This window comes from Berghia stephanieae, chromosome 13 (assembly GCF_034508935.2).
Source record: "Berghia stephanieae isolate SIO BIC M18660-M18661 chromosome 13, UCSD_Bste_1.3, whole genome shotgun sequence".
Classification (NCBI taxonomy): Eukaryota; Metazoa; Mollusca; class Gastropoda; order Nudibranchia; family Aeolidiidae; genus Berghia; species Berghia stephanieae.
In genome coordinates, this window is record NC_088372.1 from 24655102 (window position 1) to 24672601 (window position 17500).

A 17500-nucleotide genomic window follows, 5' to 3' on the forward strand; every position below is an offset into this window, starting at 1 on the left:
TGGCACAATAATTTCCCTATAGATTTGCGTGGATTTGAAATTTAAGTATGATAAAATAATAAACCGAATGAGAAATTTTAGGAGAATTAAGGTTAACCCTTTCCTTACCAGGCATTTTCAGAATTTTTCCAAAACTTCACACCCACCCAACACAAAATCAGACAAATCTTACTCAAACAGAAAAGCAACAAGCACATTCTATACATATAAAATTGTTTGGCAATATGAGCTCTATTACAGAATGTCAAGTTTTTATAGCTATAGCAAAAAAGAAATGAAATCTGGATGAGAAAAGTGACGATTGCATCGTAACAAATGTGACGATTTTCCTATAGGTGGTAAGAATAGGGTTAAGGCAGGATAAGAATGAGGCATAGCAGAATTTAAAAGCCACTATACCTCACATTATCCCCTGCGTAATCCAGCATTGCAACTCAATAAAACGAGTATATCCAGAGGTTTTTTTTTAAAGTAGTCATTCAGAGCCATTAGGTCCAGAGAGCAGGAATGTATCCCGGTTTCTATAGCGTGATACGGACAATAATAATTGCTTGCTATCCTTTGGATATGACTCAGATACCCATTTACTGATGTGTAGACAGAGTGATCAGAAAAAAAGAACTCTCCACTGCACCCAGGATCGATCTCGGTCCCTTTGCATGTGAAGCGAGTGCTCTACCATCTGAGCTATCAGAACCCCCCCCCCCCCACTCTCTGTGTTATCTATGCCCCCCCCCCCCCAGTGTATCCAGCCAGGTATATCTACTATATCCATCAACAACACATTACCACACGCTACGAATATAAATGTGTTTATTATTAACTCTTGTCGATTTTCCCCCGTTCCTGGATCAACAATTAAAAATAATATTAAAAAAAAATACGTAGAAAGTACAGCCTTCGGAAGGGTATCATGACATGCCGACTCCCAGGTCGTATTCGATAAAGGAATATAGATAATCCATCAAACAAGATGTCTGATGCCCACAGGAATCACCCATGTTGTTGCCCAAAGTTAACAAAATCAGGGTTAATAAGCTTGCTAAAGGAAAACAAACAAAAAAAAAAAAAAAAGAAGAAAAAAACCCCCAAAAAACAAAAGTGCCTGAAGCAGGAGTCTAATCCGGGTCACAGTGTATTGCCTGAACCATACGACCACCTCCCCTCCCCTCGTCCTCTTCCCATCTCCGTATCTCGATAAACATCTCATAAATCAACCACCAATTACCACCCGCTATGAATATCAATTTGTCAGCTCTTGTAGATTACTCCCGGGATTTCAGGGGAATTTCATCACCAATAAAAAGTAATTTCAAAAATAAATAAATAAATAGATAAATAAATAAATAAATAAATAAATAAATAAATAAATAAATAAATAAATAAATATATGAATAAGTATATAAATAAATAAATAAATAACTAAATGAATGAATGAATGAATGAATGAATGAATGAATGAATACAATAATAAGATTACGGCCTTCACCATGACACCGTCAGATGTCACCGCCTAATACTTCAACAATGGATAATAGAATATCCAGCACAAATCAATTTCTGACGTCAACAGGAATTACGTATGGAGAAAAATACATTCACCAAACTCGGTGTAAATAATCTTGGCAAAAAAAAAATAAAACCAAAAAAAATTTTAAAAAATATCCCCCCCCCCCAAAGAAAAAAAAACATTAACAAAAAACAAAAGTGCCAGAAGCGGGGCTCGAACCCGGGTCCTTTTGGTTCACAGTTCAATGCCTTAACAACTCGATCGACCACCTTGCCCCCATTCTTCCTATCCCCCCCCCCCCCATCCCCTCCCCGTATCTCATTAACCACCTCAAATTATATCAACACCAAATTCCCACTGGCTATGAATACACATCATGTGTGTGTTATCATCTCTTGTCAGATCCTCCAAGATTCCAGGGGAATTTGAAAACCACATGGAAATTCATCCCAAGGACAAGAATTAAACTAAGGAGAAAAACAAATACGCCCTTCCACGTGGTACCTCTGGATTTAATGATGGGATATCGATAATATATCGTTAAGAAATGTCTGATGTCAACAGGTATTACGCATTTAATACTCTTCAACAGTCGTAACGTCACTTCCTTCATTATGACGCATGGTAACTTAGTAACATTGGCTCTAAACTATTGGAACAAAGGCGGAGGCCCGTATGAAATATTTCTCCGGCGAGCACATAGGCGTTTCCAGAGGAAAAAAAACCCCATAAATTTGATCATGTTTTGACTTTTACACATTCTGATCACAAGACATATGAAAAGGGAATGAAAAGTTCTAGCCAGCATGAAGAATAAAAAGTAATGATTTTCTTTGTTTAGAACCAAGATGGCCGCCGTTGCCGGGTGGCGTGACATCAGACTACTGAATCCAATTGTCAAAATTCAGCAAATTAGGTGAAAATGAAGACTGGTTTTCCTAACTCTCCAAATCCATTTTTTCCCATTTTGAGATATTAAGGATTATTTGCCCTAAAATTTATCACTCCGCCTATCATTTTATCATATTTAAACTTCAAATTCACCCAAATCTAATGAAATTCTTGTGCAATTTGACGCTTAATATAAAATAAAATGTACATTTCAATTGATCTCATGGATGGAAAATCTCGAAAAGTAGAAATAATCGATTTGACGAGTTTTGGAAAACCAGCCTTCAAATAATCGTGCCAAAACAAAGACAAAAACAAAAGTGCCTCAAGCGGGTTTGGAACACGGAATATTCCGGGTCACAGGAAATATCTTTCTACCACATCCCTCCCACCCCCGGAATCTCAATACCCATCTCGTAACTCAACAACAAATTACCAGTGGCTATGAATACAAATGTGTCTCTTATCAGCTCTTGTAAATTCCTACAAGATTTCAGGGGAATTTGAAAACCAATAAAATGTGATATCAGCTATGGAATAATAGAAAAGGTGTTTTATGTCTCTCGTCTTGGCAGACCGGAATAAGATACTCTTACCATCACGAATCATTTGTCACCAACCGGCCCATAACCTCATATTTATGTCGGGTTGTTTAATATACTGAAAAATAATTCTATTGTTAAAAATACATAGATCTGGTTTAATTGAATATCTATGTGCACATGGGAACATGGTAAAACTGAGGCCTGTCGGAAATGTCAGGCAGCCCCAGAGACCAGCGATCACATCGCCCCTCCACTGTCCAGTAACTAAACTTGCAGGTGAATATGAAATAGATATAAGGGCCGAGGAAGACTTCCGAAGCTGAGTTGACGAAATGAATTTGGGGATGTAGCCATACGCTAATATTACTGCAACTACTACCACCACCACCACAACCATCACCACCACCACCACCACGACTACTACTATTACTAGTTTATAATTATCAGTTATTGTGGAAATTATCAACGTCTTTAAAATTTTTAGAGGATCGAATTTCTGCATATTATATAACTTATAATCCATTCTTTGACATCAACAAAATTCATATGTTAGCTACAAGGTTTAATGCTTTCTAATAATCAGATAATTATTAACAGGCACATATCAATTTTTAATGAATGAACGATGTATGTATATCATGCTATATATTAATGGCAATAAAGTATGTATTAATTAATTAATTCATTCATTCATTCATTCATTCATTTATTTACTCACTCATTTATTGATTCATTAATTCATTCTTCATTTATTCGTTCATTTTAAAAAATTCATATATTGATTCATTCTTTATTTCATTCATTCATTCATTCAATTATTCATTCATTCCTTCATTCATTTATTTAATCATTCATTCATTCACTAATCCAGTTATTATTAATCAATTGATTAATTAATTAATAATTAATTTATTCAGATATTAATCCTCCGTTCAGTCATTTATACACCCATTCACCCATTATTTCATGAATTCATTCATTCATTAAACAATCTATTTATGTTTTAATTCATTCAGCCATTCATCGATTCATTCAATAATTTACATATGTGTTCATTCATTCATTTTTATTCATATATGCTTCATCCGACATGATTGGAGCGGTAATGCACACTTAATCAGTAACTTTAGACACCCCCACCCCCCTTTCCAGAGAAAAAAAACCCCACAAACAAACAAACGAAAGAAAACAGAAAGAAAAACAACCCAGAAAATAGCAAAACAAATACTGTTAAAAATGCCAAAACAACTTCACACTTATCCCCTCCTTAACAACGATAAGAAAATCGTCACATTTCCTCACGATACAATTACCATTTTAAGAAAATTAAGATTTATTTTCTAGATACATTAAAAAATTGAAGAAAAATCTTATTTATAATAACAACTTAATGTTGTTTCAGAAATTTCGGCTTTCTGAAAAGAAAATGTGTATAAGTACCTACATATTGCTTTCAGCTTTGAATTTTTAAAAAATAATCCATTTATGTTGGAGGTTGGGGCTGGGCAAGCGGGTGGGGGGAGGGGAGATATGCTATTTCTGGAATAATCCTGAAAACTGGTGAGAGTTAACAGTGACGTCACACAACGTTAAGTCGTTATCAATAGAATATAATTGGAAACGAAACAACTTTTAAATGACATGTTTGTAAATATTATCAAGTGGTTATCATCGCCTAAGTGACACATATTATGAATAGTGCATGGGCCAGTGGGCGAAACCCTCCCCCCCCCTGGGGGAGTTTTCGCCACATGGTTTTTCTGAAACAGCAATATATCTTGAGTATTAATCCGGGTGTTACCGTTTTTTCAAGTGTCATTTACGAGAGTTACGGCCCTTGAAAGGTCATTAGGTGCAATTTTTGTGAAATCGTTTTTGTGCATAAAATGGTTGTTTATCACCTTAAAGTTGTTTCACATACAATCAATAATGGAGTTTTATTGTAATTTCTCATTTTTTGCCTCATATCATAAAATATTTTACAAAGCCATATAGCGTTCTAAAATCTTTGATAGCCATTTTCTCTATAATTTGAAAAAAAATATATTACAGTGTACTTGTTTCCCTTCAGGATGAATAAACAAGAGGGAATTTGCACTAGCACAATTCAGGCATGCTTCAGGGACATATAACACAAATTAATCCGGGTGTTACAGTTTTTTCAAGTATCATTTACAGGAGTTATGGCCCTTGAAAGGTCATCGGGTGCAATTTTTCGTGAACTCATTTTTATGCATAAAATGATTGTTTATCACCCTAAAATTGCTTCAAATGCAATAAATAGTGGAATTTTATTGTCATTTCTCATTTTTTGCCTCATATCATAAAATATTTTACAAAGCCATATAGCGTTTTTAAATCTTTGATAGCCATTTTCTCTATAATTTGAAAAAAAAATCTATTACAGTGTACTTGTTTCCCTTCAGGATGAATAAATAAGAGGGATTTTGCACTAGCACAATTCAGGCATGCTTCAGGGACATATAACACAAATTAATCCGGGTGTTACAGTTTTTTCAAGTATCATTTACAGGAGTTATGGCCCTTGAAAGGTCATCGGGTGCAATTTTTCGTGAACTCATTTTTGTGAATAAAATGATTGTTTATCACCCTAAAATTGCTTCAAATGCAATAAATAGTGGAATTTTATTGTCATTTCTCATTTTTTGCCTCAGATCATAAAATATTTTACAAAGCTACATAGGGTTTTTAAATCTTTGATAGCCATTTTCTCTATAATATGAAAAAAATATATATTACAGTGTATTTGCTTCCTTTCAGTGATAAATAAACAAGAGGAATTTTGTACTAGCACAATTCAGGCATGATTAATGGGCATATAACACATATACATTTGTAACATTTGACCTTGCTGTAGCAAAGAAAGCTTACGATATTGTCTGGCAAAACCCACAGCTTTACAAAACAGTCATTATTCACCTGGGTGTCTTTCACACATAATGTGCGCGAGAGAAAAACAAAAACAAACACAATTGGGAATAAAATTATGATCCAGTTTTAATGAATAGTTTGCGTTTGGCTAAAAAGCTCACAACATTGCCATCCGGAAATATAATGGACCTATACACAAAACTATGTGTAAGCTTAAACATTGTTAGTTTTGTTAATATAGATAGAATGCGCTTGGCCAAGGAGTTCACAACATTGCCATCCGGAAGTATAACGGACCAACACACAAACTCTGTGTAACTATGAACTTTTATAGTCTGGTTAATACAGTTTAGTGAGAACAACTCACAAACGCGGATGGCAAAAACAATAACAAAGGCCTGAGTGACGTCATCTGCATACTATCAATAGTTTAGTGAAAATTACTCACAAACGTGAATGGCAAAAAAAAAAAAAACAAAACAAAAAAAAAAAAAAAAAAAAAAAAAAAAAAAAAAAAAAAAAAAAAAAAAAACAACAAAACAATAACAATAGCTCAGTTGGTAGAGCACTCGCTTCACAGGCAAAGGGACCGAGATCGGTACCGGTTGCAGTCGAGATGTTTTCTCTGATCCCCCTGTCCACCCAGCAATGAATGGGTACCTGAGTGTGTTAGATTTGACGGAAAGTACTTTGCGATAGACTAACGTTCTATCCAAAGGTTAGCCAGCAATAGGGAAGAGAGAGATAGAGGGAGAGATAGATAGATAGATAGATAGATAGATAGAGAGAGAGAGAGAGAGAGAGAGAGAGAGAGAGAGAGAGAGAGAGAGAGAGAGAGAGAGAGAGAGAGAGAGAGAGAAAGAAACTTGTTCAACTTTTTGGCCTTTGTATTCCTATTTTTGTAGTTATGTCCTGCCATTTATTCGTCCAAATTAATAAGAATATTAATAAAGATGGCGCTTGCCGGTTGATTTTTAATGAAGAACTTTTACCTTTGTATTTTGTAATTCACATCCCCTTTTAACTATGTACACAATTGGATTCAGTAGTCTGATGTCACGCCGACCGGCAACGACGGCCATCTTGGTTCTAAACAAAGAAAATCATAACTTTTTATTCTTCATGCTGGCTAGAACTTTTCGTGTGCCTTGTGATCAGAATGTGTAAAAGTCAAAACGTGATCAAATTTATGTTGTTTTTTCCCCTCTGGATACGCTTTTAAGCTCGACGGAGAAATATGTCATACGGGCGTCCGCCATTGTTACATTGTTCCAATAGTTTAGAGCCAGTGTTACTAAGTTACCATGCGTCATTAGGAAGGCTGTGACGTTACGACTGTTGAAGAGTTTATGTTTTGTTTGTTTTTAAGGGTTTTACGGCGCTTGCAACACATTTAGGTTATATCAGCGCCAGTAAAAAGGAAGAAAATGGGATAGTAAAAAGTTCTAGAATTACAATTAAAGCACACAAGAGAAAGTAAGATAAAGGGGAACTGGGAACAAATAGGGATCAGATGTAGATTCCAAGAGTATACCACCAATGTACTTAGTTTGAGATCACCTAAAAGTCTAATCCAGACACAAGCACAGGTCCCAACTAAGAGGAATACACTCAAATTTTTACCAATCATATAATATAATATGCAAACTAAACATAATACAATGCATAACAGAGAGATGATTAACAAGGAAAAAAATATCATCTCCCATAACAATAACTATGCATTCGACTGTTTCCCTACCAGCCAGGACTCCGGAAAGTTGCCAGGACAAAACCAAGTCATCTCATGCCAAGACAAAGACAGAAAGCAAATTGGAAAACAGTTATAAGGGGATAGAAGACACAGTATGTACCTCCCTGCCCACTATGGGAGGTCAGAAACCCCACCCAGACTGTTGAAGAGTATTGTTACATATCAAACAACTATGTCACTGTTTTTGGTTTGGTTAAAGAAGAGTTTTGAGCCCGACATGTTCCGTGTTTGGTATTTTTGTTCTTTTTTTTTGAGCTGTTATATTCAAATAAATAAAACTGAGCTTTTATATAGCGCAAGATTCATTAAACGTACTCAATTCGCTTTACAAAGGTGTTTCTGGCCAACAGCAACATTTAACATGTAGGACGGGACATGACGCCCGTTAGGCGATATTAATTTTTTCACCGACAGAGACAACGCTGTCGACAGCCAAGTACTCATTTTACACCTGAGTACGGCAAGAGAATACGAATAAAGAGCCTTCTCCTCGGACTCAACTCGAAGCTAGGACCTTCCGATCCGAAGGCGAGTGTCATACCACTAGACCACATAGCCGCATTCAATTCTGTTCATTACTTGTTATAGTTCTGTAAGATTTCTTTTATATTAATTTGATCCCATCAAAATGTCTACTTTGACAGGATAACAGATAAAGCAATAACATAATATTTCCTTTCAATGATGACTTACGGTCGCAGTAACATTTACCTTTTATTTTCTTAACAAAATCAAATCTATAAATAAGATATTTTTAGCTTGTCAATTGTGTTCAAAATCAGCAACTCCCTTACCCCCGCTCCCTCCCCCCCCCCCCCTTCTCTTTCTCTCTCTCTCTCTCTCTCTCTCTCTCTCTCTCTCTCTCTATATATATATATATATATATATATATATTTATTTATTTCTCTCTATCTATCTATCTATCTATCTATCTATCTATCTATCTATCTATCTATCTATCTATCTATCTATCTTTCTTTCTATCTTTCTATCTCTCTATCTATCTATCTCTCTATCTATCTATCTATCTATCTACCTATCTATCTATCTATCTATCTATCTATTTATATCTATCTATCTATCTATCAGTACTTTATCTATCTATATTCTATATGTCTATCGCTCGGTCCATTCTTTTAGGTATCAAGTACAATAACTGCGAAATATTTCCATCGTGTAATAGTAGGGCAGTTGGATCTACCAATGCCGGAGTAAAAAGTACTAAAAAATAAATCAACCGCCTATCTTAAACAAAAAGGAATAAAAATCTACAAAAACACATGTTACAAATGGAGAAAAAAATGTTTATGTAAATATGATATATAATCAACGTGCACTTATTTATAGTTCTGATAACCCAATTCCTTATGGGCCCATTGTTGTAATGGAAATCTAAACAAAAAATGACGTAAATATTATTCATTTCACCAATGTTAAACTAGGCCCATAAGTGGGTTGGGATGTCAGACCTGAATAGATACACACGTCGAATTAAATATATTTTAACACAACTGATGAAATTTCTAGATGGTTCGGACAAAAGTAAGTTGTTTTGAATGCACAAAAACTCCACAACAGAATTATTTGCATACTTAACAATGATCCTTAAAATCAAAATAAAATACTCGGAATAGAATTCCACATCACCATCTGTACAGTTTTTTTATAACACAGCTACACGAATTACAATGACGTAAACATTATTCCAACAATTGATAACAATTCCGATAAACTCCAAAAGTCTAAATTCAGAAGCGCATGCTTGATAATTAGCAACGAATCAAACTCGAGTCGTAGAAATTAAAAATGCCTTGAGATCCGGAATAAAAACTTGGCGAGGATTATGGCGATCAAGTGATGTTGGTTGCGGGGGAAACTTGAAGAAATATAATAAAGAAAAACTGGGATTGTAGCGTGTTACCAGATAAATGCTATACTCTCGAAAAACTCGTATTTAAGAATTTGGCTAGAAAACTCGTCCTTCAAATATCGATCGATTTAAATGACCCTCATCTTGGCAAAAACTCAAATCTGGGATTTTAAGGACGACTTTATAAAGTCCCAGGTTTGAGATTTTTTTGCCAAGATGAGGGTCATTTAAATCGATCGATATTTGAAGGACGAGTTTTCTGGCCAAATTCTTAATTACGTGTTGTTTTGTTTTCTTCTAGACCACGGAAGTTAACCGGTTTATGGCATGAAATGAAAAGAAGCGAAACGAAGCAAGGAGCGTAGAGTTGAGGTTTGGAAAGAAATGTTCACAGGTAAGCGGTGAGATGTTTTGATGCCTATCGCCTCCCATCTCTGTCGAAACCAAGAATTTTTCTTTAATTATCCGTGTCCATTTCGGTAAGGAAAGCGGTATCTTTAAATAGTATAAAGTATATCAAAGTTACTGCCCCTTTTTGAATGGCGGGAGTCTTGTTTTCCGGTGCTAAACAGTGCCTGAATTTCAAACACGTTCAACATTGAAGCAGAATTCACAGACAGTGAATGGAACTAATGGCTTAGATATGATATATCTATGTGTCAAAATCATCGGGATGTATAATGTTATAATCTACAGATCTGATAATTAAAGTTGTTATGGGCTAATTGGTATCATGGAAATACTCTTCACCCAATGTAAAATGTTCCCCGTTACACCAATGTTAAAATGATCCCATATTTAATTACGTTCTGTTACCAGACCTGCAAATATGATCACGTTGACAAAACACCAACACTTAAATCAAAATGATGAGATTTACAAACTTTCAGATTGTTTTTTTTTAATTTTATTTATTCATTTTTTTTTGTGTGTATTTTTTTTTCTTTTTTTTCTTTTACACTGTATTAAATCGTATCATATGGAGTGGTGGAACCTCTTTCCAAAAAGGAGTAGGGATGATCTTAGACCAAAAATCAACCAAATTTTACAAAGGGCACGTAGCAATCTCAGACAGAGTTTTGCTGGTTAAGCTAAGAGGACCTGTAGTTGACACCAATATTATTCAAGTTTATGCACCAACAGAAGAGGCGACAGATGCAGATATGACAGAGTTTTACCATTCACTAGACAAAGCAAAACGAATGTGTAAATCACAAGAAGTCCTTATGGTAATGGGGGTCCTAAATGCTAAGATTGGCAGAGGCAGAGATGGTGACATAATCGGACCACATGGACTCGGAGACAGAAATGAACGAGGAAACATCTGGGCAGATTGGTGTAGAACAAATAAATTAATGATTTCAAACACCTGGTTTCAACAACACCCAAGAAGAACCTGGACATGGCAATCACCAGGGGACAGAGCAAGGAACCAGATAGATTTTATAGCAGTATCATCAAGATTCAGAAATGGCATATTAAATTGCAAAACCTACCCAGGCGCCGATGTAGACAGTGACCATGTCCCAGTTATTTGTATAGTAAGGATAAAGTTTAAAGCTATTCAGAGAACAGCTGGTAGAATAAAGAGGGATTACAGGTTATGCAAAGACAATGACATACAAACAAAAATGAGAGAAGAATTTGAAAATGCACTCATGATACAAAGCCAAAGTGAACCTGATAACGAAAAATGTGAAAAACAATTTGATATATTCCAAAAGTGTGTCAAAGCAACTGCAGAAAAGCATTTACCAATAGCTCAAATAACAGCAAAAAGGAATGGATGACAAATGAAATTCTAAACCTATTTGAAGAAAGACGAAAATGCAACAGAGGGTCTGCAGAATACCAAACATTGAACAACCACATTAAATCCAAATGCATCGAGGCACACGAGAACTATCTAGACTGGAAATGCTGCGAAATCGAAAGAGAATACAAACCCAACCCCCAACAAGCTCACCAAAGAATAAAAGAACTATCAGGGAAAAGGAAAAGCAAAGCAGAAGGAAGTTGTATCCAAAACAAACAAGGGGAACTGCTATTTGAAGAACAGCATATAGAAAGCCGATGGGTAGAATACATAGGCGAACTGTACAATGATCCAAATAGAAATGAACCACCACTGAAATTCAAAGAACCATTAAACGGACCAAACATCACCAAAAGTGAAATTGAACATGCCATGGAACGAATGAGGGATGGTAAAGCAACAGGCCCTGATGAAATATCTGTAGAGGTATTAAAAAGCCTAGGAGATCTAGCAATTGATGAACTTCACATATTATTCAACAATATATACAACACTGGGAAAATTCCAGAAGATCTCTGTAACTCTATTTTCATAGCAATACCAAAGAAAGCAGGTGCAGTCAGATGCGAAAATTTTAGAACTATAAGTTTAATAAGCCACATCAACAAAATACGGTTGCGTATAATTATCAACAGGCTAAGGAATAAGATTAACCCCGAAATCGCAGAAGAACAATATGGATTCCAACCTGACAGAGGGACAAGGAACGCAATATACCTCCTCCGTGTTTTAAGTGAAAGAGCTATACAGCTATATTCAGACCCCACTATACCTCTGTTTTGTCGACTACAAAAAAGCTTTTGAAAGAGTACGCCACGAAGAAATACTAAAACAACTGCACTCCATTGGCGCTGATGAGAAAGACCTCAGACTCATGCGAACATTATACTACACCCAGCAGGCATCTATCAAAATCGGAAACTCTACAGGAAATTCCATTCCTATTAAGAAAGGAGTCCGTCAAGGGTGTGTTGCCTCACCAGATCTGTTTAATCTATACCAAGAAACAATCATGAGGGGCATAACTAATATGGAGGGAATAAAAGTAGGAGGTCACAACATAAATAATATAAGATACGCAGACGATACGGTACTCATTGCAACATCAGAAATCCAACTTCAAAAGATTGTTGACAAAGTGGTAGTAGATAGTGAAGCCAAGGGAATGGAAGTGAATATCACCAAAACGGAATGCATGGTAATACAGAAAAACCCCGAAAACAACAACACGTGCAATATAACGATTCACGGCGAGCAACTTACCAACGTAGAAAGTTTTAAATACCTAGGTTCAATAGTGACAACAGATGGAAGATGTAACCGAGACATACGAGCAAGAATAACTCAAGCCAAACAGGCCTTCATGGACCTGGGAAACATTTTGAAAAACAAACAGATGTCGTTCGGGATTAGATTCCGAGTCTTGAAGTGCTACGTGTGGCCAATCTTGTTATACGGATGCGAAAGCTGGACTACAACTGCAGAAACACAAAAAAACATTGAAGCTTTTGAAATGTGGTGTTTGAGAATGATGCAGAGAATATCGTATACTGCACACAAAACGAACGAAGAAGTGCTAAAACAAGCATACCAACAAAGGAAACTAATGCCCTTAATAGCGGATCGACAACTATCCTTTTTCGGACACATAGTAAGGAAAGATAAGAATGAATACCTGGCAAGTTGTGGAAAAATACCTGGTAAACGCGCTCGCGGGAGACAAAGAAAAACACTCATAGACCAACTGAAGGGCTTAACCAACCTAACAATTAAAGAGCTGTTTGAAAAAGCAAGAGACAGGGAGGAATGGAGAGAGATAATTCATGCAGTATCCGAAGCCTGGACCAGGCATGGAACCTAGAAGGAAGGAAATCGTATCAACCAACCAAGTGTCACCGTATTTGTTGCTAAAATTTCCATTTCCAGAATGTGCTTCATCCACGCATATTACCGCTTGGAGACGGTGGGTCACATATTATGTCTATTTATGAAAAGTTTAGTCATACAGTTTTTGGTAGAAATACCAGTGAAATATCTTGTTACTTGTCAAAACACAGTCTCTCTTTTATGGTAAAAATATTATTGGATAACCAAATACATATATAGACTCACAGAGAGGTAGGCATATATATATATATATATATATATATATATATATATATATATATATATATATATATATATATTATAAAAATAAATAAAGGTGAAGCCACAGATGGAATTATAGATAGATAGATTTATAGTTAGACTAATAGACTGATAGAAAAACGGGTTGATTAATAAATAAATTTAAAAAATAGAGAGGTAGATTGATAAACGTACATACAGATGCACAAATAGAGAGATAGATAGATAGATAGATAGATAGATAGATAGATAGATAGATAGATAGATAGATAGATAGATAGATGGATAGATAAATGGGTAGATATCTACATATAGGTTGACCAATAAACAGACAGATAAACATGTAAAAATAGAGAGATAGATTGATAGACATACTTACACAAATAGATAGACAGATAGATAGATAGATAGATAGATAGATAGATAGATAGATAGATAAATAGATAGATAGATAGATAGAGAAGATAGATGGATAGATAGATAGATAGATAGATAGATAGATAGATAGATAGATAGATAGATAGATAGATAGATAGATAGATAAATAGATAGATAGATAGATAGAGAAGATAGATGGATAGATAAATCGTGTGTTTATGGGATATGTAAATTAAGATATAAATTGATTGATAGATAGATAGATAGATAGATAGATAGATAGATAGATAGATAGATAGATAGACAAAAAGTACCTACTTACCATTGTTGATGATCACATTTAGCTAACAGTACCAGTAGCCAACCAAATGTCCCTAACACTGTACAGCAATCTCTTATAACCCGCGCTCTCACCAGCCACCCTAGCTCTTCATAATTGGAAACACAGAAATATAACACACAAACCAGCTTCTCTCACAATCATACAACCACACATAAACATACAAACAACCACACACACAAAAACACATTCACATACACGATACAGGCACACACACACACACACACACACACACACACACACACACAAAAAGGAGAAGAAATAACAACTCACCATTTTCTCTTATCGCTTAAATCTCCTCGTAAAAACTAACCCTCAGCTAAAATATGACATAATATAACAGCCTAAAATTGATAGCATTTTGTGAGATCGCTTCAATCGTCCGAATAAACTCGACTTTTCCAATCATCGCCACAACCCGTAAAACACAACCGATGCAAATCTACTATCACCAACGATCATCACCACGACCAACATCACCATCACAACCGCAACCACAGCTATCACCATCACAACCACAATCACCACCATAAACACTTTATTGACCACAACAAAATCCACCAACATCACAACCGCCCCACCACCTTCACCACTAGCACGACGACCACCACCACCACCACCATTACCACCATAACCACCAGCACCTGCAATGCTACCACCACCACCACTACTATCACAACCACCACCTTCACTACTACCACCAGTACCACCACCACCACCACCACTTTCACTACTGCCACCTTCACTACCACCACCACCACCACCACCACCACCACCACCACCACGATCATATCGACCAGCACCACACAACACCCCGAACTGGACGCCAATCATATTTATATACATCATATATCTGAATGAATGATTGATGAAGCTCCGATCCCATCCCCCCACCCCTTAAACAAAAAAATGACAAAAAGCGTTTATTTCATTTATGTTTCTTGTTTGTCTGTTTGATATCTTTTTACAATTTCATTACAAAGACCTTTTTCTTCAAATATTCATGAATTGTCATTCACCAAAGACATATTCATTCAATCTGAAACCCAAGACCTCCAAAATCTCGATAGTTCCATTTTCAAGCGGTCTCGTCTAAGGTTTGAGATACGTGTATATTAAATCTCTTCTTTTTATCCATATTTGATTTATCATTTTCAAAAAGACGATTCTGGCAAAAGCTGTTATGTCCGTGAATGCCACCACTGGCATACCCACCCGAACTGACCGACACGGACTGGACCAACAATAACAATCCAAAACGCAACCCGGGGCCCGAGGAATATCGGGAAGGGGACAGTCATGAAATATTCAAAGCGATAAACAGGAGGAACCAGTCACTCATCCAGGAAAATGTTGCACTGCATTTTTTTTTTTTTTTAGTCATGGGTAGTTTTGAAGTAGTAGAAGACTCGGGTATGTATCGTAGAATTACAATCAATCGTGGTGGGTTTTATTTTCTAATTACTAGTGGAGAATCCCGGCAAAAGGTGCGGCTATTTGGTCTTGTGGTATGACACTCGCTTTCGGACCGGAAGGTCCTGGGTTTGAGCCTCACCTCGCTCGGCGCATTCTCCTTGGAAAAGACTCGTTACTCACATTCTCTCATTGTACTCATGTGTAATATGAGTGCCTACCTGGGCTTTAACAGCGTTGTCATGTCGGGGAAAAAATGTAATATCGCCTAACAGGCGTCATGTCTCGCTCTACGTGTTAAGTGTTGCTGTTGGTTAGGGACTCCTTGTAAAGCGATTTGAGCACTTTTAGTGGGTATTGGGCTGTATGAAAGCTCAATGATTATTATTATAATAACATTTGCGGGGAAATAAAAGCTATTAAGAACAAGCAGACGTCTTTTTAATTATAACTATTAGCGTATTGTGGAAATTAACATCGGTCGAGACCAATTTTTTTGAGTGATCAACGATCAAAATCGGTCGGGTAATAAAGTCTGCAGGAGCGCGCAATTGAATCTGGAACCAGGGCGGCTGCCAGATGGCGATCCCCAGCGTCAAATGTCGTCATCAATTAATCCCTAGCAGATTTTATAAATATTGCCAACGACTGGTACGTACATGTCGTAAAACTACGGGATTTTTTGGCTTCAACCCGACAATTATCTAAAGATCTTTGATTCAATTAAACTTCTTGAAAAGAAAGTTTTGTTGCCGTAACTAGTCTATAAAGGAATTTAAAGCAATCTTTTAACGTATTGATGACAAATTGGTCATTTTTACTAGTAGTTCTAGTGTCTTAAAATTGAGCTTAAAAAAAAATTGAGCTTTTATATAGCGCAATATCCACTTAACGTGCTCGAAGCGCTTTACAAGAGGTCCCTGGTCAACAGCAACATTTAACATGTAGGACGGGACATACCGCCTGTTAGGCGATATTACAATTTTTCGGACAAAGACAACGCTGTTAACGGCCAGGTACTCATTTTACACCTGAGTAAGGTGAGAGAATGTAAGTAAAGAGTCTTTTCCAAGGACTCAACTATGCGTTGAGCGAGGCTCAAACCCAGGACTTTCCGATCCGAAAGCGAGTGTTATACCACTAGACCACATAGCCATCTTACATGTTAAAACCCAAGACATCCTACCCAATGTCCATACAACCCTCTAATCTATACGTTATGTAAAATTGTAGATTATGTAGGTTATGTCTGTATGGGGATTTCTGATCGATAATAACTTCATCCTTGGAATGGCCTACGTTACTGATTGGTACGTTTTTGAGTCAGATGTTTGCCACAGACATTGCTGATATTATATTATTATGTGACCATTCTGATCACAACGGTACTCTGTCGGGGGTGAACTAGGGGATCAACATTATCTTTTATCGGTTCCTACATTTTGAATATTTTTTTTTGCCTCAAAGAATATGCAGTGTGTAATGTCCAATATATGTATATATATATATATATATATATATATATATATATATATATATATATATATATATATATATATATAATATTATGTTTTAAGGGCAGTCATGCATTATTAAACCCTATTACTGCTGTGTGATAATATAATTACATTTTGGTTGAAATTATTAAGACTCAAATTATAATTGTCGTTCTTTACCTTTCTTTTTCTTTCTTTTAAAAACATCGCTATGATTTTTAATGACATATTCAATGCTTGGACTATTACAAGGTCACGTGCTTGGCCAAATCGATCGAAATTTGGCCACAAAGGAAAAACATGTTTCACAAATTACTTCTATTTCTTTTCAATTCAAACTTTTATAATATTTATAAAATTTAAGATAACAATATTTTATCTAATGTAGTCGAATTTTCGGCTATCAAAAACAGATTAATTTCTGAAGAGGGTCAAAATGTTTGGAGTGTTTGGCCGCGTGAAATTCTAT

General features: G+C 36.0%; 1 protein-coding gene across 4 annotated transcripts in view; it reads right to left on the reverse strand.

The window, feature by feature from the left end:
* The window catches only part of LOC144959038 (cys-loop ligand-gated ion channel-like), a 193352-nt gene that overhangs the window by 36627 nt on the left and 139225 nt on the right, over positions 1 to 17500 (reverse strand). Inside the window, exon 1 of one of the 4 annotated variants that reach the window (XM_078891379.1) lies at positions 14396 to 14458. The exons of the other annotated variants lie outside the window; for them this stretch is intronic. Within the exon in view, the coding sequence (XP_078747505.1) occupies positions 14396 to 14398 (3 nt within the window). The 5' untranslated portion in view covers positions 14399 to 14458. Of the gene's footprint in view, positions 1 to 14395; positions 14459 to 17500 lie in introns of those variants that run through there. 4 annotated transcript variants of the gene reach the window in all.